Here is a 22,530-nt window from a genome sequence, read left to right as displayed (position 1 = left end):
CAGCTGTCACCTGCAAGGTGATCAGCTTTACGGGGGGGGGGGGGGGGGGCATGTTTTGCATCTTAGCAAGTAAATACCCCTCTACATCACAGTTAGAGACCTTGGCTGCCACCTTTGCAATGTTACATGAAGCAGCATCTGCTCAGCCCCGTAATTGGGGCTTCTTTTAATATGCCTATGTGCCAAAAAGATTTAAAAACAACAACAAAACCTCTCCCCGTAGTCCAAAGTCCCACAATCAATATACGTAACTCAGGGCTGAGCACAAAAGGGTACATTACGGATGCTGATGGGTGAGCCTTTGCATTCGATAAGTTAAGCATATTTCATTTAGCTGGTTCCTGTGCTTATCTCTGGCTCTAGAAACACCCGTGCCAACCTCCTCTTTCTGCTCTTTCTCCCTGCACCCCCCACCCCCAGGTTGGTGGACAATTTCTGCATCTGCGAAGGGTACAGTGTGCCTCGCTGCCTCATGTATGAGATTTACGTGGAGACCTGCGGGCAAAACGCTCAGAACCAAGTCAACCCAGCCACGTTTGGGAAGGTAGGTTGGGAAGGTAAAAATCAGTGTCCGCTGAGTAAAAAAACGTATGCAAGTTAATGATGAGGAAATGCTGGGATTTATTTGGGTCTAATGGGCTCTCAGTGGGTAAAATTGTCTTCCCCCTGGGAACCAGCCCGATGGTTAATACGCATCCTCATCACCTGAAAGCCATCCCATCCATCGTCCACACTTCAGAGTGAGGGGCCAGGAAAGGTCAGGAATGGGGTTGCATTCACCTGAAAGAATGCAGCTATGACAGCTCCAGATACCCAGTACTCAGCCAGGTTCTGGGCCATTATTCCCTGTATAGAAATGCCGCAGCCCAGGACCCCACAAGCTCTAAGAGCCACTTAGTGGGGTCAGACAGCTGATGCTTCCCACGATTTGGTTGTTCCTAGAGAACTCATGGGCTCTCAAAGGTTTCCTCTGGAGGTTAAGAGCTCTGTCAGGGGCTTTATTTAGACCACACAATACACAGCAAACGTTAGCACAAGGATGGTCTGTCTGAGACCCTCCACATCCAACAGGTATTTATTAGCAGCGGCTATGTGCCAGCACTGTTTTAGATGCCGAGGGTACAGCAATGAACAGAACAGAGACAAATTCCTGCCTTTATTGCACATATTATATTATAGTTGAAGGAAATAGAAAAGATAAAATCTATAATATATTAAGTGGTATAAATGTTAAATAGAGCAGAGAAGGAAAGGCTTCTGTGTGTGTGTGTGTGTGTTAGGGGAAGAGTCGTAATTTGAAGGAAGGCAAGAAATAATATTTGAGACCAGACTTCCAGAAGATGAGGCAGTGAGTATGGGGCTATATAAGCCAAGAGCAGGGCAGGCAGAGCCCGTGCAAAGGCCCTGAGGTACGAGGGGGCTCAAGCATCAAGGAGGCTACAATGGCTAGAGGGCAGGGACCAGGGAGAGACAACAAGGGGGTCAACTCAGGGAGGTGGGAGGAGCCCAGGTGTGTAGGGAGTGGACAGGGATGTAGCAGTTGATGTAGTGAGAAGGGGTCAGATTCTGGGTGTGTTTGGAAGACAGAGCCGATAGGATTTGTTGATGAAAAGAATTAATAGAAGCACGGGGCTTAATTGTTATTAAATTCACAGTAATAACTTTTAATCGCATATTGCATCATATTTATTTTTAATCCGGTTTTCAAGAATAGACAGACATCCACTCAAAACAAGCTGAAAGGAGAATTTTTAAAGGGAAAGGGATATCTCACTTAATCCAATTGCAAGAAGTTTGACGGGGCCCCTTAGAATCTAGTCTAGTGCTGCCGGATAAGAATGTAATAGGTGCCATAGGTATAGTTTTCAATATTCTAGATCCTCATTTTTAAAGTTTTTTTTAAGGTGAAATGAATTATTTATAATTTTTAGATTTCATGCAAAACATTCAAAATACTACTGTTTCAACAAGGAATCAGTATTTTAAAATCATTGTGTTGTTTTTTTCATTCTTTTCTTCATGCTAGATCTCAAAGGTCAGATGTGCTATTTTACATGTATAGCCATCCCAGTTCAGACCAGCCACATTTTAAGTGCTCAGTGGCCACGTGTGGCTGGGGGTCCCCTCTCAGACAGCCTGCGACTAGATTCTAAGTCACCAGGCCTTTCCTCTCTCTCCCTCTGGTGTGTCTATATAAACCACTGGGACGCTGGTTCTCCCTACTGGGCTGCTCCAGGCCCTTCGCAGAAGCCAGGTTCCTCTACTGGTTTCACAATTTCCCCTGGTGGCTGCTTGTACGGTGCCTGCCGTGATGCTGTCCATGACCTTCTGCTCCAGGGCCCCACACTGTAACAGTCTGTAGGCAGGAGAGGCCCACGGGAAGGACAGGTGGGTGGGAGGAAACCGTTGGCATCTTTAATGGTCACAGCCATCAGCGGATGCAGGTAGCATTAGAAGTCAAGGAACAAAGCAGGAGTGATTAAGGTGGAGGGTTCCTCAGCCAGTTACACTGCTTGGGCAGTAAATCCAGTCTCCTTCATTATGGGTCAGACCTCTTTCCACCTGTTATTCCCTCAAAAATATCCTAAACTCCCAAGAGACCTTGGAAGGTCACTGGTTCAGCTCCATATCCAATGCAAGAGCCCTTTGAAAGCACCTTAGGGTGGGAGCCTTTTCTGAGCACAGAATGCCCTCTCTGGGCAGAGACAGCCACGAGGCTCAAGCTAGGAGGGGCTGAGTGTTTCTGCAGTGAGGAAGCTGCTCTTCCTCTGGGCAGACACGGCCCCTCCCCCGGATCTGTGCTTGGCAAGCAGAGCACAGGCGGATGGGAAGCTGCCCGACCTCTCGCAAGCCTTGGGGCAGCTCACAGCCTGCACAATCAGGCCCCTTCAGAGATCCCTGGCTGGGGCTGAAAAGACATGGGGGACAAGCCTGCTCACGGCCACAGGGATGCCAGTTCAACCTCTCCCTCCCGTCTCTCCTCCCTTCCTTCCTGCTCCCTCTTTCTTAGTGGTCCTTGGTGGACAGAATGAAATTGGTTCATGACACGCTGTCACTTTCGACCCACTCCCAGCCTGATTCCCTCTGGCTCTTTCGTTCTTTTTAACAATGGGATAAGCGTCTGTGAACCCACCACCCCGTGTGAACCATACGGCCAGATCCCCGTATCCCACCTCCCTGCATTCCCCGCTGGTAGGAACCATCAACCCCTTCATTATCTTGCCTTTTTAATAACAGTTTTAGTGCGTTTGTCTTTCTTTTTTTTTTCTTTTTTACTTTTGACCACCTTCACCCATTTTGACCACACCTGCCTCTGGCAACCACCAGTCTGTTCTCTGTATCAGTGAGTTTGGTTTTTTGTTTTCGCTTTTGTTTTGTTGTTGTTTTTTAGATCCCACATATAAGCAACATCATACTACCTTTGGCTTTCTCTGTCTGACTTATTTTATATAATGCGTTTCTTTTTAAAAGCCCATTTTTTGTTTTTGTGGCTTAGATGTTTAAAAGGGAGGATCATGTCATGTGTCATCTTTTGGGACTTCTTCCACTTGTTTTTATATCAAGATTCCTCTACATTCATTTGTCTGTTGTGTAGTATTTCAGTTTATTCAACCACTCTCCCATTGATAAGCGTTTGGGTTGTCTCGCAGTTTTGCTGCTGTGAGCCTTCACGTGTGTATCTCCTACTGTGCACGTGGAGATGTTCTCTCAGGCGTGTGTGTCCGGGGCGAGCTTGCAGGCTGACGGGCTGTGTGACTGTCATGTCTGGGGATGAGGCCAGATCATTTTCTGAAATGATGGCTTCCATCGCCCTCCCACTGGCAAGTCTGTAGATTGCAATGATGTTTCCAAAACACTGACGTTTTTAGACCCATTCCTCTAGCCAAAACCCTCATCCCTGAAGCGGTCATTGGTGGCAGCTCTGCACTTTTAAAAAATAGATTTATTTATTTATTTTGGCTACGCTGGGTCTTAGTTGTGGCATGTGGGCTTCCTAGTTGTGGCATGAGGACTCTTAGTTGTGGCATGCATGTGGTATCTCATTCCCTGACCAGGGATTGAACCCGTGCCCTCTGCGTTGGGAGCGTGGAGTCTTACCCACTGGATCACTAGGGAAGTCCCGGCTCTGCTCTTTTGATGATCATAAAATAGGGAGCAGAATCTTCTCATCTGCTCAGATATGGGAAACAATTGCTTAAACCTCTGTGTCTTCCCTTCTCCTCTTAGCTCCCCAATTTTTACTTCCCTGCCCACTTGTTTCATTATGACTTCAATTTATTGGTGTTTCTCTTCAAAGGTAGGTTCCCCAAGGGTACAGCCCAGTGTCTCAGGAGGGCTCAGAGAACGGAGCTTTTATTTTTCTTTTTTAACTTTTTGGGCTACTATTGGCTTTTATCCTTCCATGCCACTCTGCTGGTTTCATTTTAAGCTTGTGATATAAAAAAAAAAAAAAAAAACCTTTGGTATTTTTTTCACATGAATTAAAAGTAAGCTAGCCCTAGTTCTTTAAAAAAAAAAAAAAGTAAGCTAGCCCTCCCAAAACTGCTTTGTAAACTGTAGACATAATATATTGTCCTTGTTATCAGACTGTGGTCATTATGCAGGTGACTGTTGGAACCCAAGAGTGGCTGATCGCTTACTCCAAGCTGCAGCTTCTTAGTGCTGATCTTCTAGACTCTCACACATGGGAAGGGCACGTCTCTTATCCCTCCTTCAATAAATTAAAAGCAATGTGGGCACGTGCGAGGCTTGGGACTCTGGAGCTCGCTGGGTGTCTCTGTAAGGTTTTCTACCCAGCCAGGAATTCCCCAGCTGTCTTAGGCTGTCTTATCACTTAGCCCACCTTTTGTCCTTTCATCATGTTGGAACACGTTCAGCACGTTGGGACACGTTCAGCATGTTGGGACAACGTTCAGCACATTGGGACACTTCCTCAAGGGCTTTGCTAGTCTGGGTCCCCGGACACTAAGCACTCTGCTTTTCTGGCCACCTTATCAGATGGGAGTGGAGTCACATGAGCCTGACACGTCTGGTGCTGGACGATCCCTACTTCCTGTTTTTAAGAAATCAAAGGCTCCTTTTCAAAACCTCTCTCTGATTTTCTTCTAAGTGGTTTCCCCTCCAGGGCAGTCGCACTGCAGAGTGTTCTGAAGGAAGAGTTAAAAAGAGCCTCCGGTGTGTGACTGTGGGCATTTGTCTAGCATTTTTGATCTTCCTGCTTCCCTTCGAATCCATCCCCCAAGACACTGAGGTCCTAGCTTTCAGTTCTCATTGGGAATTTGCCTGAAGAATGAGCCGTTTCAGTGGCGCTGGTCTTAGGAAGGGACCCTGAGCTGCTGAATCTGTGACTCAATGGAGAAAGGAGAGGAAGGGGAAAAGGATGTGACCCCAAAGCTTGTTTACAAGAGAAACAACAAAATACCCACTTCTCATTTCCTGCCTCCTCCCCTGGGAAGGGGGTTGATTCCAGACTCCACAGCAAGTTCCTGTGCAGATGTTGGGGTGTTTCTTACTCTGCTCGGCAGTCCCAGGTATATGACGGGTCATCTCACTCCCAGTGCAAGAGATGGCTTACGTGCATGAGGAAATTTCCCAAACGCTGACTTCCTTTTTTTAAAGTAACACCTCCTGACGTTTTTCTGATTATGAAATAACACATTCCCTTTATAGAAAGTGTGGGAATTTGAGAAAATTTTATAAAAGAAGAAGATAAAATGCCAGGTACAGCCTCACTGTCCAGAGGTGCAGGCATGTGTGTGGTTAATTTGCACATGTGCATACGCTCGGCCAGCAGGAGTGGGGCATGATCACAGTGGCCTCTTGTTTCTTTCCCATGTCCTTTTGGTTGTACCCACTGGGTGATTCTTTCTCGCTCCTGATGGAGCATCTGAGCAGGCAGTCTGACCTGCCTAGAAATCCTTGGGTGATAGAAAGCCTGGTTATCCTTCTAGTTTACCAAACCGTATCCGTCTGACACTTAGAATGTCCAGCCCCGTATAACATCCAAACTCTGAGCTGGGTTTAAAGTGGAATGGTCCCACTCTCCCATCCCGTGCTCCTCCCCTTTCCCCCCTCCCCACCGGTAACCACTGGTGTATTCTCTGTGTCTGTGAGTCTGCTTTTTTGTTAGATTCACTCGTGTGCTGTATTTTTTTTTGATTCCACATGTAAGTGATATCATACTGGACAGCCTTAAGAGAAAAATTGATGCCTGCCAACATGGAGCTTATATTCTAGTGAGAGACACAGACATTAAATAAAGAACTCCATAAACATATACATACATAAGAGTTTAAAAATAAAAATGTAGGACTTCCTAGGTGGCGCAGTGGGTGGGAATCCGCCTGCCAATGCAGGGGACACGGGTTCGATCCCTGCCCCAGGAGGATACCACATGTCGCGGAGCGGCTAGGCCCATGTGCCACAACTATTGAGCCCATGTGCCACAATTACTGAAGCCCACGCGCCTAGAGCCCGTGCTCGGCAACAAGAGAGGCCACCACAATGAGAAGCCCGCGCACCGCAGCAAAGAGTAGCCCCTGCTCTCCACAACTAGAGAAGGCCCATGTGCAGCAATGAAGACCCAACACAGCCAATAAAATAAATAAATTAATTAAAAAAAAAATGTAAAAAAAAAAAAAGTGGAATGGTTTCCCCAATGCTCCAGCGAGGTTTCTCGCCATCAGGGAACTAGGTGTGGGGGCCTCCTCTTCCTCCCTACCCCTCCTCCTACCACCTTGCTGGGCATCTGTTGTGGGGTGCAGTTCCACTGTGGAGGGGGGCATACCACAGTTCACTTGGCAGTCTGTCTTTGTCGTCTTCACACCCCAGCCTCTTGTGTAGATGCCATGTGGATGGATGGATGGACATTTGGGTGGTCAGATAGGTGGATGGACAGACAGACAAAGAGACAGCCCTAAGCCTGGAATCAGACTAACTAGTTTGTTACCCTGGGCAAGTTATTTAAGTTTTTCGTGCTTCAACTTTGTCATCTGTAAAATGAGAATATTCATATAGTTAGTAATAGTACCTCCTTCATGAGAGGCTTTTAAGAAATTAGGGAGGAAAACACATGTAAAGAGAATTGAGCAGTCCTGGCACTTAGGAAGTACCCAAGGGATGTTAGCTTTTATAATTACCTACATACCTATTTTCACTTAGACTATCCTAAACATTTTCACAGTAAAATATTCCTAAGTGCATGTTGTAGAATGGCTATAAAATGTTTTTTTTTGCTGTTCCAGAATTCATTTAACCATTTTCCTTATTGGAAATTTAGGATGTTTATAATTTTTCTCTATTCTGAGTAACATAAGTCTCCATCTGTAGCTGGTAATTTCCCTCGGAGAGATTCTAGACAGGTCTAACCCCACGTGATAGTTCTGGATATTCTTACCCAAATCCATAATACTCTGACCTGGGAAATTTATTGGGTAAGAACTATATTTACCTGTTCCAGCTTGCACTTACTGTATGGTTAAGGGAGATGGGTCCTTTGACATGTGTTTAGGTCACATGTATTCTTCATGTACACATATTATCACCGGATCAGTTTCTATTGAAGCATTAGTGTTTTTCCTATTGATTTAGGTGAGCTCTATATGCTAAGTAGATAAGTTTTTGCTTTTGTTTTTTTACTTATTACATCTTTTGGAAATAATCATCTCCATTGGTTTTTAAATTTTAACTGTGGTGTCCCCGATTATCAAATGAAATCACAGGATAGTCTGGGGTTGGAATTACTCAATAAAATAAGCCATTCAGAGTACTATGCTGCCAGGCAACTAGGTAATTTATTTCTGCTTCTCCCTCCAAAACACCAGATGACCTGCCAGGGTCCTGAATCGGAGCCTGCTGCATACTTGATAATAATTCTTTTTTGTATCTATTATTTTACAGCTAGACATAGAGGGAAGATTTTAAGTGATTTTCTTAAGAGGAGATGAAATTGTCAGAATCTGTGGTTGAAAGTAGGAGTTTCTGGCTCTGAATTCTGCCTTTAGACTTTGCTGACTTTCTCTTTTGTCTCCTATCATTCATTTCTCATTTGTACATTTATTTTCATCGCACATTCTGGTTCTCCTTCCCTGAAGGAACCTTGATTTGGACTCACGACCTCGATGTTAATTGTGCCAAACCTGCCTCCCTGTCCCTAACTTGTGCCTCCACACCCGGACTTGGGTGGCTCCCTGGAGGTAGAGGTAGGGCCTGGCGCCAGACGGGAGAAACATTTCAAGATGCTGTCAAATCCTGCTGCTTGGAAGTTAAGAAGAAAAGAAAGAGGAAGGCAGAAGCGGAGGCTGAATGATTTCAGAGGGAATTGTAGAAAATTGCAGAAATCATTACATCCTGCCTTCCTGCTCTGTATTTTTGTAATCTTACCACAATCCAGGATTTCCCTTTTCAACAGACATGCACTTCTATACCACGCTTTTCATGGACCTTTAAACAGAACAGACTTCCGTTTTGTTGGTTTTTTTTTTTAATGTAATTGGTCATGGACATAATGTCAGTGCGATCTAACAAAACCTACATCAAAAACAAGGACAAATGGAGAGAACAAACATATGGATACTAAGGAGGAAATAGGGGGTGGGATGAATGGGGAGATTGGGATTGGCATATATATGCTATCAGTACTATGTATAAAATAGATAACTAATGAGAACCTACTGTATAGCTCAGAAAACTCTACTCAGTGCTCTGTCGTGACCTACATGGGAAGGAAATCCGACAAAGAGGGGATATATGTATACGTATAGCTGATTCACTTTGCTGTACAGCAGAAACTAACACAACATTGTAAGGCAACTATACACCAATAAAATTTTTTTAAAGATAACCAGGAGATGAAACGTTGAGTCAGAAGTAGCTCTGTTATTCAACATTTAACAGCATTTGCTAACAAAACCTTTGAAATGAAAAAAGTAGGTAAACAAATGAATAATTTTAAAAAGTGAAAATGCCAATCACATTGGGAAAAGGAAGCTAGGAAGATGATGGCATGCTCGCATGGTGGACTACTTTGCAGTGTTAGTGTTGATAGTTCCCGGTTTTCAGAGGGTTTTTGCTGACAAGGGGAAACATTTACGGTACAAGGTGAGAGGAAGAAAGTGGAAGACAGAACTGCAGATGTCGTTATTCCCTATGTAGACCCACAGAATCCATGCACACAGTAGGAAAAAAGATGGGAAAAAAGATAAGAACGGACCTCATTGAGGTACACATGGAGGTTTCCTCTGGTGTTTCCTTCTTTATACTTGTCTGATTTTTCCAAATGTCATTTACATGTATTTTCTTAATGATCAGAAAAGAGGGAATACGGTTTAAACGTGATAAGAGACGAAGCCGGAAGTTCTATTTCTGAATTTTCAAATTGCAGCTTTAAATCTGGCTTATTTTTTAGCTCGTGCACTTGGTTTTCCCGGATCTTGGCACCCGGAGGCTGGGCACGAGAAGAAGTGCCAGGTAGGTTGATCATTTTTGTTTTATTTTATTATTTTTTTAAATAACATTTATTTCTTAAAAGTTAACATGTGCATAATAGGAAATAAAAAAACACAAGAAGCAAAACCCAGAGTCATCCATCATCACAAGCAGTTTGTTTTATTTTAAATGTTAAAAACACACATTTTGAAAAATCACAAAATGAGTGGCCAAGAAAATTCTAAACTAAACAATAAATGTCAACTCTTCCCAAAGAGTTCCCATAACAATATGAAATTCCCAGTGCCTCATATAATTCAGGTGATGCCACGACCAAATATGAGTCTCCACCTTCTCAAGAGACTTTGTTAAAATACAAAAAGTCACGGTGTATTTTTCTGTTTCGGCACGTCCAATGTTTAGACATGTAAATGTCTAATTGTTGAAGTAGCTAAGTAATTACGGCCTTAGAACAATAAAATTGTTTTAATTACTCTCTGAACTAAAATTTCTAAGCGTTTCATCTAATTCTCATATTTGAATTAAATTCAAGAGACGAAGGTACCCAGGCGATATTTTTAACGCAAGAGGAAATTCCAGTGTTATCGGGTGCATCCTGTTATAATTGTCACTCAGTTATCATTGTTATTTGTTGTTTGTTTTAAAGCAAGAAAAATCAGGAGAAATCAGTGAGATCAGGAAATCAGTAAGAAGGAATGGAAGCCAAATTAGGGGAGGAGCCTGCCACCCATGAGGGAGTTGAAGGCATGGAAGAGCTTGCCAAGCTCAACTTGGGGCAATAGTTAATTTGGAAAAGTTGCGTGGGGCTGCTAGGAGCCCATACAAGCTGCTGCCTTTCCCGGGCTCAGCAGAGGAGGAACCAGGTTTCCTACTGGGGGTCTGAGAACCTGAGTCCATTCAGCAGAGAGGACGACCCTGGTGTCAGGCCTCCTCCCTTTGAGAAGGTCAGCAGCGGAGGCAGCAGGAGGCTTTCCCCGTGACATCTCTCTGAGGTTTGAGTGTCGTAAGTTGGGAGAGCAGAGGAGGGCATCCACAAGCCCGTTTCAGAGCTGAGGCATATGAAATAGTATGAAACTGTCCACCTCAGAGAGCCTGGTCAGGCCGTGTGACTGATTAGCTTTTCCTAATAAATGGAGTCGATGAAACCCAGAGAAGAACTCTGTCTTCCTCGGCTCGTCTGTTCTGTGTCTTCTCTAAAGCACAGCAGTGGTTTCACGTCATCTTGAAGACAGCCTTTATTTTTCAGGTACCATTATGACGGGATCTGTATCAAGAAAAGTTCTTTCTTCTATGCCCAGTACTGCTACCTTCTGGGTGAAAAAAGATATCACAGGTTAGTGCCTGTCATTTAGGTGTTTTGGTCCTAGGTCGCGGCCTAATTAATATTAAGACCATTCATACTTCGGTTGAACCTAACTGGCTTTTTGGCGCTTGTGCCATTCATCGTTCTCAAGGGTGGAAACACACACATCACATCAACACGCCTCTGACACGGGGGACATCATTGGCCACAGAAGTGCATATCTTGTTCATTTCCTCGGATACCATTCATTTTCATCATCAACCTAATCGCCAAAGCCATTTTGCATTGTCTTTTTACTTCTCAGCTCCTCTGTCAAATCTGGCAAAATTGGCCACTTCCTTCTTGAAACTTCTTCTAGCCCTCAGGACTCTGCGTCATCCATTTCCTTCTCCAGAATGAGCCCTTCTTGGTCTCCTTATCTCTCTGCTCCCCTCACCCAGGGGCAGGCATCTCTTCATAATCCACGATGCTCTTCCTACCCTTTGGCCCCAAGAGGACACCTCATCCTTTTCTGTCTTTCACCTGTTGTTCCGTCCATGGATAACTCCTCCTTCTAACTCACTTTCCTGCTTCTCATCTCTCCTACCCCCTAGGCTTTTCTCTCTGGCCGTCTCGTCTGCTGGACATTGCCATCCAGAGGACCCACTGGTACCTCACACTGAGGATGCAGAAGTTTAACTTCATCCTCTCCCTACACTCACCTCTGCCTCTTGACGTCCTTATTTCCATCTGTGACCCCAATAGATAGAACCTGTGTGGAGTGTCACCCCAAAGCCGTCCCTGACTCCCTGGGGTCACAAGTCCTGGTAGTTCTTCCCTTTCGGGTCTGCTGACCACGCTCTGGTGACTGATGTTTCCTTGAAGCCCTGGTCATCTCACATCGAGGTTATTTCCATGGACCCCACGTGGCCCCCCTCTCCCCAGCCTCACCTCTCTCTAAACACAGCCTTGAGTAAAGCAACTATACTCCAATAAAAATTAATTTTAAAAATTAAGTTAAATAATAAGTAAATGGAAAGAGTAGGAAAATAATTGATAATATTGATTTGGCAAAATTTAAAACTTCATCTTAAATAATTAAAGAGAAATTCTATGTATCTATGGGCCAAATTATTAATAGTTATAATTTAACAAATATAATAATAATAAAATATTCATGACAACCCATATGAATGCTGAGAACCCAGTAGGACCAACACCAAAAAGAGATATTTCACCCAAGAGATATGAATTCTGAAACATATCACATATTAATACCTTAAGGAATTCAATGAAAAATGTTTTTGTAACAATACTCATTTGTATATGCACAAACCTCTAAATTTCAAAGTGAAATAAATAAACGAACACTGCCGTGAGACTAACCTCCTCCCAATTCTGCATTTTCCTCGTCTCTTTCTTGTTCAGAAACACTCAAGAGCTCGCTCTTCCCTCCCGTGTGACGCCTACGCCCACCCTCTTCCTCGACTGCTGTCTGCCCCCAGCTCCTTCCTGCTGCACTTTCCAACCGTGTTGCCCATTCCTCCCCAGGATACACCGTCAGTTTCAGCTGTACTCACTTTTCCCTGAAAACATCAAACGTGGTTCTGTCTTTGCTCCCATCACCCTGTCCTTGCATGGTGTCATCCCTTCTTCCCTCCATCTCACTGGACCTTCCTGAATCCTGTCCCTTCTGTGGGACATACCTGAGGGACCACCTGCTCCAGGGAACCGTCACGGCAACCCCAGCTCCAGGGAAGGCTTCTCCTCCACTGTCTGATAATGCTCACTCACCATCTACCCAGCCAGCTTTTCCTCTTAATTCATACACTGTTCTGTGAGCCTTCATGTGGCATAAATAGATGACCACGTATCCAAGTAGCCAAGGACGATTTTAGCTTTACTCATAGCCCAGCGTCATGATAAGAGGGCCCCTTTCACTCTCCAAAGGGTTCTGGTTTGGACAAGAAACTATAACAAATTATAGGGTCACCTTTTGTATAAGGTACCCTGTGTTGTAAGGCAGTGGCCGAGGGGGAATGCAGAACCACCAGGATGGGTAACACATGGACCATTCTCTCTGATGGCTTCATAGGGGAGCTAGGTGTACGTTTTGCTTGATACCAAGTGTAACGTGGCGGGTGTCAGAAGTATATACAAGATTCCATGAGAATTTGGAGATGGTGATCACACATCTCAGGCCAGGGGATCACGAGGGGCCTGGGAGAGAGGCATGCTTTGAGCAAAGCTGTGCAGGACAGATTGGAGCATTGATGGGTGGAGAGGGTGGAGAGGAGGCAGGAGGGAGAGGATGTCCAGGCTCAGGGAGGAAGGTGAGCAGACACAGGTGTGATGGCAGAGGCTCCCTGCTGTGCAGGATGCAGAGATGGGCTGGAGGACCAGCCTGGGGGAGGGCCTTGCGTTTGATGCTGGGGGCATGGGTGCCTGTAAGCCTCTGGAGCTGCCTTCTGGGAAACAGGGTGGTGTCATCACGGGAACCTCTGCAAGGCCAGGAACCACGGAGCTTGTTTTATCCCTGACGTTGCCCGGAAGCACAGTGTCAGCCCTGAAATAGCTGTTGAAGAATGAAAAACTCGGAATTAAGGTTTAAAGAGAATAGACTGGAAGGAGAGCGTAACAACATCCGGGAAATGGTCCTCAGCCCTGAGTGCCTGGACCAAAAAGGAGGCAGGGCTGCAGGACCCTTCAAAGGCAGGGTCTTTGGATGGTTGAGGCTGTGTCCACAGAAGGCGGCAGGGATGACTCTGCACAGCCTGTCCCACCAAAACCTGGAACTCAACCTCAAGTCGTTATTATTACCTGCTTTCCACCAGCTCTTCCTCTTACATCTCTTATTCAGCCCTTAGTCACAAAGATGGAAAAATGAGAGCAGCAAAAATAGAGAAGTTAGGGAATGAAGTCGGAAGGATGAGAGTTTTGTTTCAGTCATAGTCCGACCTTTCCTTATGCAAAGGTGATCTCTCACTTGCTGATCTGTGTCTTTGTTTGCCCAGAGCACCCAGCAGGTGGTGTGGAGAGCCCTGCATACACACACACACACACACACACACACACACACACACACACGAGCACGTGTGTGTGCACGTGCAGAAAACAACCAAGAGGGCGAGAACTGGGCAGGGGTGAGAGGCCAGTCGTGTCCTGAAGCCTCGGGGTTGATGTCACAGAGACAGGAGCTGGAACTGTTCTCTGTGGGGAAAAAATAGGCTTTACCCTCATCGAGGCAGAGGAGGGCTGCAGGGGACAAAGGTCAGAATGACGATGGCATTGGCTTATTCCTGAGGTCAGCCCAGCAGCAGGTGCTTTTAAAGTCCTATACTCCACACATATCTGATAATTGATAAACTCTAAAGTCTTGGCCAATTAAGAGATGTTTTTAAAAAAGCATTAAGGGTTAAGGGCAACTTTGTTACTGATTGCCCATTTTAAGAAATACATGTGTATTTTGAAGGCAGAAATATAATAAATGGTAACACTGTTGTTAATCTATGAACTATGCTGGTGAAACTGTCTTCTATTTTATTATATGACATCTTTTACATTACGACCTGTGTGACCTTTTAAAAATTAGGTCAGAAAATAAAAACTTCACCTCTCTGATTTCTAGATAACGAAAACTGTATCTCATCTTTTCATTTATCTGTTCATTCAACAAATATTTAAGTTCCTATACTAAATCAGGCTGGGGTTCTAGCCACTGGTGTTGAAGCAGTAAGGAAGATAAACAAGGCCTTCCCTCTGGTCAGTTTTATTTACTTATTTATTTATTTGCCCCAGTTTTTTGTTTCTTTACCCCACACCTCGAGGCTTGTAGGATCTTAGTTCCCTGACCAGGGATTGAACCCACACCCCCTACATTGGAAGCATGAAGTCCTAACCACTGGACCACCAAGGAACTCCCCTTCAGAGAGAAAGACAGTCAAAAAGGAATGATAGGACTTCCTAGGTGGCGCAGTGGGTAAGAATCCGCCTGCCAATGCAGGGGACACAGGTTCGAGCCCTGTCCCAGGAAGATACCACATGCCACGGAGCAACTAAGCCCGTGCACCCACAACTATTGAGCCTGAGCTCTAGAGCCCGTGAGCCACAACTATTGAGCCCATGTGCCACAACTACTGAAGCCCACGCATCTAGAGCCCATGCTCTGCAACAAGAAAGGCCACCGCAATGAGAAGCCCACACACCACAACGAAGAGTAGCCCCCGCTCACCACAACGAAGAGTAGCCCCCGCTCACCACAACGAAGAGTAGCCCCCGCTCGCTGCAACTAGAGAAAGCCCGTGTGCAGCAACGAAGACCCAACACAGCCAATAAAATAAATAAATAAATAAATAAATTTATATTAAAAAAAGGAATGATAACGAGATTGATCTGAAGACAATAAAATGCAGTCATGGGAGACCACCCTGGGAAGATGCCTTGTGAGCAGAAATTCGGAAAAAGGAAGCAGCCAAGTGCAGATCTGGGGGATAAGCATTCTGGGAGAGGAAAGAGCAAGTGCAAAGGGCCTGGGGCAGGGAGAGTGCAAAGGAGACTGAGGAAGTCTGAGAGTGGAAGTTGGCATGAACAGGAGAGTCCACGAAGGGGATCTGAAAACACAGGCAGGGCCTGCAGGCCTTGGGAAGGAGATGGAATGTTATTCTGAGTGCGATGAGAGCCGCTGGGCAGACTCAGGCTGGGGAGTGAAGCAGGCTGATTGGCATGTCAAGTGGAGATCCTCTGGCAGCTATGCTGACTCTGAGTTGTATGAGGAGATGGGAGAGGAGGGGGAGGGGCCCGGGAGGAGGATTTAGCAGCAGCCCTGGCAGTGATGGCCCATTGAGACTTCTCACTGGAATTCATTTCATTCTCTCAAAGTATATAACAGTCTGTATAACAGTCACTGTATAACAGTCTGTATAACAGTCACAGGGCTGTTGTGAAGATGAAATGAATTAACACAAGGAAAATGCTTAAAACAGCACCTAGCGCACAGTAAGCATTTAATAATACTCTTCAACATATTGCCCTTGGCTTTGATGTATTTATTTTAATATATCTGCATGATTTTTTTCAATGTTATATATATATATTTTTTTTAAATAAATTATTTATTTATTTATTTTACTGGCTGTGTTGGGTCTTTTTTGCTGTGCACAGGTTTTTCTTTTAGTTGCGGTGAGTGGGGGCTACTCTTTGTTGTGGTGCGTGGTCTCCTCATTGCCGTGACTTCTCTTGTTGCGGAGCACAGGCTCTCGGCGCGTGGGCTTCAGTAGTTGCAGCACGTGGGCTCAATAGTTGTGGCGCACGGGCTTAGTTGCTCTGAGGCATGTGGTATCTTCCTGGAGCAGGGCTCAAACCTGTGTCCCCTGCATTGGCAGGTGGATTCTTACCCACTGCGCCACCTAGGAAGTCCAGTGTTATATATATTATTTTTATTTTGGCTCTTCTGTCTTTCAGTTCTATCATTCCCACTTGGTTTTGTATAACTTCTGTTTCTTTGCAGAGGTTTTCTATTTTGTTAATTTGTTTCAAAAGAATTCATAATCACTCAGAATACTTTTATAACGACTGTGTGAAAATCTTTGTCACATAATTCCAACATCTGGTCCATCTCAGTACTAGCATCAGTAGATTGTCTTTTCTGATGCAAATTGTGATTTACCTAACTCTCAGTGTTATGGGTGGTTTCCTTTCTTCCTTCCTTCCTTCCTTCTTTTTTTATTGAGGTGTAACTGACATACAACATCCTATTAGCTTCAGGTGTACAACATAATGATTGGATATTTGTATATATTGCAAAATGATCATCACAATAAGTTTATCATCTGTCACCATACATAGTTACAGAATCTTTTTCTTGTCATGAGAACTTTTAAGATCTACTCTGTTAGCAACTTTCAGATACATGGCACAGTATTATTAACTGTGATCATCATGCTACACATTACATTCCCAGGACTGACTTATTTTATAACTGGAAGTTTGTACCTTTTGACTCCCTTCACCCCTTTTGCCCACCCTTAAGCACTACCAACCCCAGCATCCCTGACAGCCACTGTATCTATGAGCTTGGTTTGTTTATTTTTTTCAAGATTTATTTTTATTATTTATTTATTTTTATTTTTGGCTGCATTGGGTCTCCGTTGCTGTACACGGGCTTTCTCTAGTTGCAGAGAGCTGGGGCTGCTCTTTGTTGCGGTGTATGGGCTTCTCATTGCTGTGGCTTCTCTTGTTGCAGAGAGCAGGCTCCAGGTGTGTGGGCTTCAGTAGTTGCCACACGCAGCCTCAGGAGTTGTGGCTCTCAAGCTTTAGAGCACAGGCTCAGTAGTTGTGGCACACGGGCTTAGTTGCTCCGTGGCATGTGGGATCAAACCAGTGTCCCCTGCATTGGCAGGCGGATTCTTAACCACTGTGCCACCAGGGAAGCCCATGAGCTTGGTTTTTGCTTTTCTTTTTCTTTTTAGATTCCACATATGAGTGAGATCATACAGTATTTATATTGTCTTTTTCTGTCTGGCTTATTCCATTTAGCATACTGCCCTCAAGTTTCATCCATATTGGCCCATGGCAAGATTGCATTCTTTTTTATGGCTGACACTTAGATTGTTTCCGTATCTTGGCTGGTGTAAATAATGCTGCAGTGATCATGGAGGTGCATATATCTTTTCAAGTTAGTGCTTTTTTTTTTTATTCAGACAAATACCCAGGAGTGGGATTGCTGGATCATATGGTAGTTCTATTTTTAGTTTTTTGAGAAACCTCCATACTATTTTCCATGGTGGCTGCACCAATTTACATTCCCACCAACAGTGCAGGAGGGTTCCCTTTTCTCCACATTCTCTTCAACACTTGTTATCTCCTGTCTTTTTGATGATAGCCGTTCTAACAGGTGTGATGTGAGATCTCATTTGGTTTTGATTTGCATTTCCCTGATGATTAGTGATGTTGAGCATCTTTTCATGTACTCGTTGGCCATCCACATGTCTTCTTTGGAAAAAGGTCTGTTCAGATATTCTGCCCATTTTTTAATTGGATTGTTTGGTGTTTGCTATTGAGTTGTATAGTTCTTTATACTTTGGATATTAACCCCTTATCAGAGATATGATTTGCAAATATTTTTTCCAGTTCCATAGGTTGACTTTTCATTTTGTTGATGGTCTCCTTTGCTGTGTACAAGCCTTTTAGTTTGATATAATCCCACTTTTTTGTTTTTGCTTTTGTTGCTTTTACTTTTGGGGTCAGATTTCAAAGAAATCATCACCAGGATCTATGTCAAGAAGCTTACCACCTATGTTTGCTTCTAGAAGTTCTTCTAGGCTTCAGGTCTTACATTCAGGTCTTTAATTCCTTTTGAGTTAATGTTATGTATGGTGTAAGATAGTGGTCTAGCTTCTTCTTTTGCATGGCTGTTCAGTTTTCCCAACACCATTTACTGAAGAGACTATCTTTCCCCATTGTGTATCCTTACCTCCTTTGTCATAAATTAATTGACCATATATGTGTGGGTTTATTTCTGGGCTCTCTATTCTGTTCCACTGATCTGTGTATTTTAGGGGTGATTTTCTATCATATCCTGGGCATTTGGGTTATGTTTGGAGACTTGACCCTATTTAAATATTCTCCTTTAGCAGGCAGTCACCCTTCTTAGGCCTAGCATATAGGATCTGGCCTACTTTGTGGGCCATAGTTCCAAAGACAGTTTAGTTTTCTGATCATGCTGTTCTGCTCCACTTTATTCTTCTGGCATTGCTAGGGCTTGTGATCAGTTCCCTACTGGGCCACCTGCGGGGGCTGAACCCACTTCCCCGGGCCACCTGGTGTAGGGCAGGGAGACACCAGGTTTTGCTGGAATTGCCCCGTGGGTAGACTGCCTGTCCTGCTGACCTCCAAGTGCGGACTGGGCATTGAATTGGTGAGGAGCTTCAATACATGGAAGTTCAGCCTTTCAGAGCCCTTTTCTCATGGGTGATTGAATTGTCTCCAGGGTATTGGTTTGGATTTGAGGGCAGGAACCAGGAAAAGTAAATCTACAGTCTGTTCCCTGGACATGATTCAAGCTACTCCAGAAATTTTTGAAAAAAGACCATAAATACATTATAAATTGTTAACAGTGAGTGGAATGCTTAATTATATGATTGTTCCTCATAAATTAAAGTAGGATGAAATAAATGAAATAGAAACAAAGAAAACAGTAGCAAAAATCAATAAAACTAAAAGCTGGTCCTTTTAGAAGATAAACAAAATTGATAAACCTTTAGCAAGACTCATCAAGAAAAAGAGGGAGAGGACTCAAATCAATAAAATTAGAAATGAAACAGGAGAAGTTACAACGGACACTGCAGAAATAAAAAGCACCATAAGAGACTACTACAAGCAACTATATGCCAATAAAATGGACAACCTGGATGAAATGCACAGGTTCTTGGAAAGGTATAACCTTCCAAGACTGAATTAGGAAGAAATAGGAAATATGAACAGACCAATCACAAGTAATGAAATTGAAACTGTGATCAAAAATCTCCCAACAAAGTCCAGGACCAGATGGCTTCACAGGTGAATTCTATCAAACACTTAGAGAAGAGCTTACACTCATCCTTTTCAAACTCTTCCAGAAATTGCAGAGGAAGGAACACTCCCAGACTCATTCTATGAGGCCACCATCACCCTGATACCAAAACTAGATGAAGATACTACAAAAAAAGAAAATTACAGACCAATATCACTGATGAATTTAGATGCAAAAATCCTTAACAAAATACTAGCCAACAGAATCCAACAACACATTAAAAGGATCATACACCATGATCAAGTGGGGTTTATCCCTGGAATGCAAGGATTCTTCAATACATGCAAATTAATCAATGTGATACACTATATTAACAAATTGAAGAATAAAAACCACATGATCATCTCAATAGATGCAGAAAAAACTTTTGACAAAATTCAACACCCATTTATCATAAAAACTCTCCAGAAGGTGAGCACAGAGGGAACCTGCCTCAACATAATAAAGGTCATATATGACAGACCCACAGCAAACATCATTCTCAATGGTGAAAAACTGCAAGCATTCCCTCTAAGATCAGGAACAAGACAAGGATGTCCACTCTCGCCACTACGATTCAACATAGTTTTGGAAGTCCTTGCCACAGCCATCAGAGAAGAAAAAGAAATAAAAGGAATCCAAACTGGAAAAGAAGAAGCAAAACTGTCACTGTTCGCAGATGACATGATACTATACATAGTAAATCCTAAAATGCCACCAGAAAACTACCTGAACTAATCAATGGATTTGATAAAGTTGTAGGATACAAAATTAACACACAGAAGTCTCTTGCATTTCTATACACTAACAATGAAAGATCAGAAAGAGAAATTAAGGAAACAATCCCATTCACCATTGCAACAAAAAGAATAAAATACCTAGAAATAAACCAAACTAAGGAGGTAAAAGACCTATACTCAGAAAGCTATAAGACACTAATGAAAGAAATCAAAGATGACACAAACAGATGGAGAGATATACCATGTTCTTGGATTGGAAGAATCAACATTGTGAAAATGACTATACTCCCAAAGCAATCTACAGATGCAATGCAATCCCTATCAAATTGCCAGTGGCATTTTTTACAGAACCAGAACAAAAAATCCTAAAATTTGTGTGGAGACACAAAAGACCCCTAATAGCCAAAGCAATCTTGAGGGGAAAAAATGGAGCTGGAGGAATCAGACTCCCTGACTTCAGACTATACTACAAAGCTACAGTAATCAAGACAATGTGGTACTGGCACAAAAACAGAAATATAGATCAATGGAACAGGATAGAAAGCCAAGAGATAAACTATGGTCAACTAATCTATGACAAAGGAGCCAAGGATATACAATGGAGAAAAGGTAGCCTCTTCAATAAGTGGTGTTGGGAAAATTGCACAGCTACATGTAAAAGAATAAATTAGAACACTCCCTAACACCATACACAAAAATAAACTCAAAATGGATTAAAGACCTAAATGTAAGGCCAGACACTATAAAACTCCTAGAGGAAAACATAGGAAGAACACTCTTTGAGGTAAATCACAGCAAGATCTTTTTTGATCCACCCCCTAGAGGAATGGAAATAAAAACAAAAATAAATAAGTGGGGCCTAATGAAACTTCAAAGTTTCTGCACAGCAAAGGAAACTATAAGCAAGACAAAAAGACAACCCTCAGAATGGGAGAAAATATTCACAAACAAATCAACAGACAAAGGATTAATCTTCAAAATATATAAACAGTTCATCCAGCTCAGTATAAAAAAAACAAACAACCCAATCAAAAAATGGGCAGAAGACCGGAATAGGCTTTTCTCCAAAGAAGGCATACGGATGGCCAAGAGGCACATGAAAAGCTGCTCAACATCACTAATTATTAGAGAAATGCAAATCAAAACTACAATGAGGTATCACCTCACACCGGTTGGAATGGGCATCATCAGAAAATCTACAAACAGTGAATGCTGGAGAGGGTGTGGAGAAAAGGGAACGCTCTTACACTGTTGGTGGGAATGTAAATTGATAGAGCCACTATGGAGAACAGTCTGGAGATTCCTTGAAAAACTAAAAACAGAATTACCATATGACCCAGCAATCCCACTACTGGGCATATACCCAGAGAACACCATAATTCAAAAAGACACATGCACTCCAATGTTCATTGCAGCAGTATTTACAATAGCCAGGACATGGAAGCAACCTAAATGTCCATCAACAGATGAATGGATAAAGAAGCTGTGGTACATATATACAATGGAATATTACTCAGCTATAAAAAGGAACACAGTTGGGACATTTGTAGAGACATGGATGGACCCAGAGACTGTCATACAGAGTGAAGTGAGTGAGAAAGAGAAAAACAAATATCGTATATTAACACATATATGCAGAATATAGAAAAATGGTACAAATCGACTGGTTTGCAAGGCAGAAATAGAGACACAAGTGTAGAGAACAAACATATGAACACCAAGTGGGGAAAGTGTTGGGGACAGGAAGGGGGGAGATGAATTGGGAGATTGGGATTGCCATATATACATTACTAATAAGAAATAAGAAAAAAATATATCAAATTGTATACATTAAATTTATACAGTTTATTGTATGTCAATTGTATCGTAATAAAAGTTCTTAAAGAAAAAAAATTAAAGTAGGATGAGTTAAAATATGATGATGGGGGACTTCCCTGGCGGTCCAGTGGTTAAGACCCTGCACTTCTAATGCAGGGGGTGTGGGTTCGATCCCTGGTTGGGGAATTAGATCCCACGTACTGTGTGACGTGGCCAAAAAGAATAAATTTTCTTTAAAAAGTTTGAAGTAGAAATCTATAGGCCAGAGATCCACTTTAAGAATGAGACACTATGGAAAACAATTGGGAGGTTCCTTAAAAAACTACAAATAGAACTACCATATGATCCAGTAATCCCACTCCTGGGCATATACCCAAAGAAAACCATAATCCCAAAAGAAACATGTACCATAATGTTTATTGCAGCACTATTTACAATAGCCAGGACATGGAAGCAACCGAAATGCCCATCAACAAATGAATGGATAAAGAAGATGTGGCATATATACACAATGGAATATTACTCAGCTATAAAAAGGGATGAGATGGAGCTATATGTAATGAGGTGGATAGAACTACAGTCTGTCATACAGAGTGAAGTAAGTCAGAAAGAGAAAGACAAATATTGTATGCTAACTCACATATACGGAATCTAAAAATGGTACTGATGAACTCAGTGACAAGAACAAGGAAGCA

General features: G+C 43.1%; 1 protein-coding gene across 1 annotated transcript in view; it reads left to right on the top strand.

Moving 5' to 3' along the window:
* The first annotated feature begins 472 nt into the window (after positions 1-472).
* Positions 473-22,530, top strand: part of RFX8 (regulatory factor X8) — a 61,237-nt gene continuing 39,179 nt past the window's right edge. Inside the window, exon 1 of the mRNA XM_057743123.1 lies at positions 473-544. Within this exon, the coding sequence (XP_057599106.1) occupies positions 473-544 (72 nt within the window). The remainder of the gene's footprint in view (positions 545-22,530) is intronic.

The sequence above is a fragment of the Hippopotamus amphibius genome, chromosome 7 (assembly GCF_030028045.1).
Source record: "Hippopotamus amphibius kiboko isolate mHipAmp2 chromosome 7, mHipAmp2.hap2, whole genome shotgun sequence".
NCBI classification, from domain to species: Eukaryota; Metazoa; Chordata; class Mammalia; order Artiodactyla; family Hippopotamidae; genus Hippopotamus; species Hippopotamus amphibius.
The sequence above is the reverse complement of the archived record's forward strand: the minus strand, read 5'-3'. Positions and strand labels throughout refer to the sequence as shown.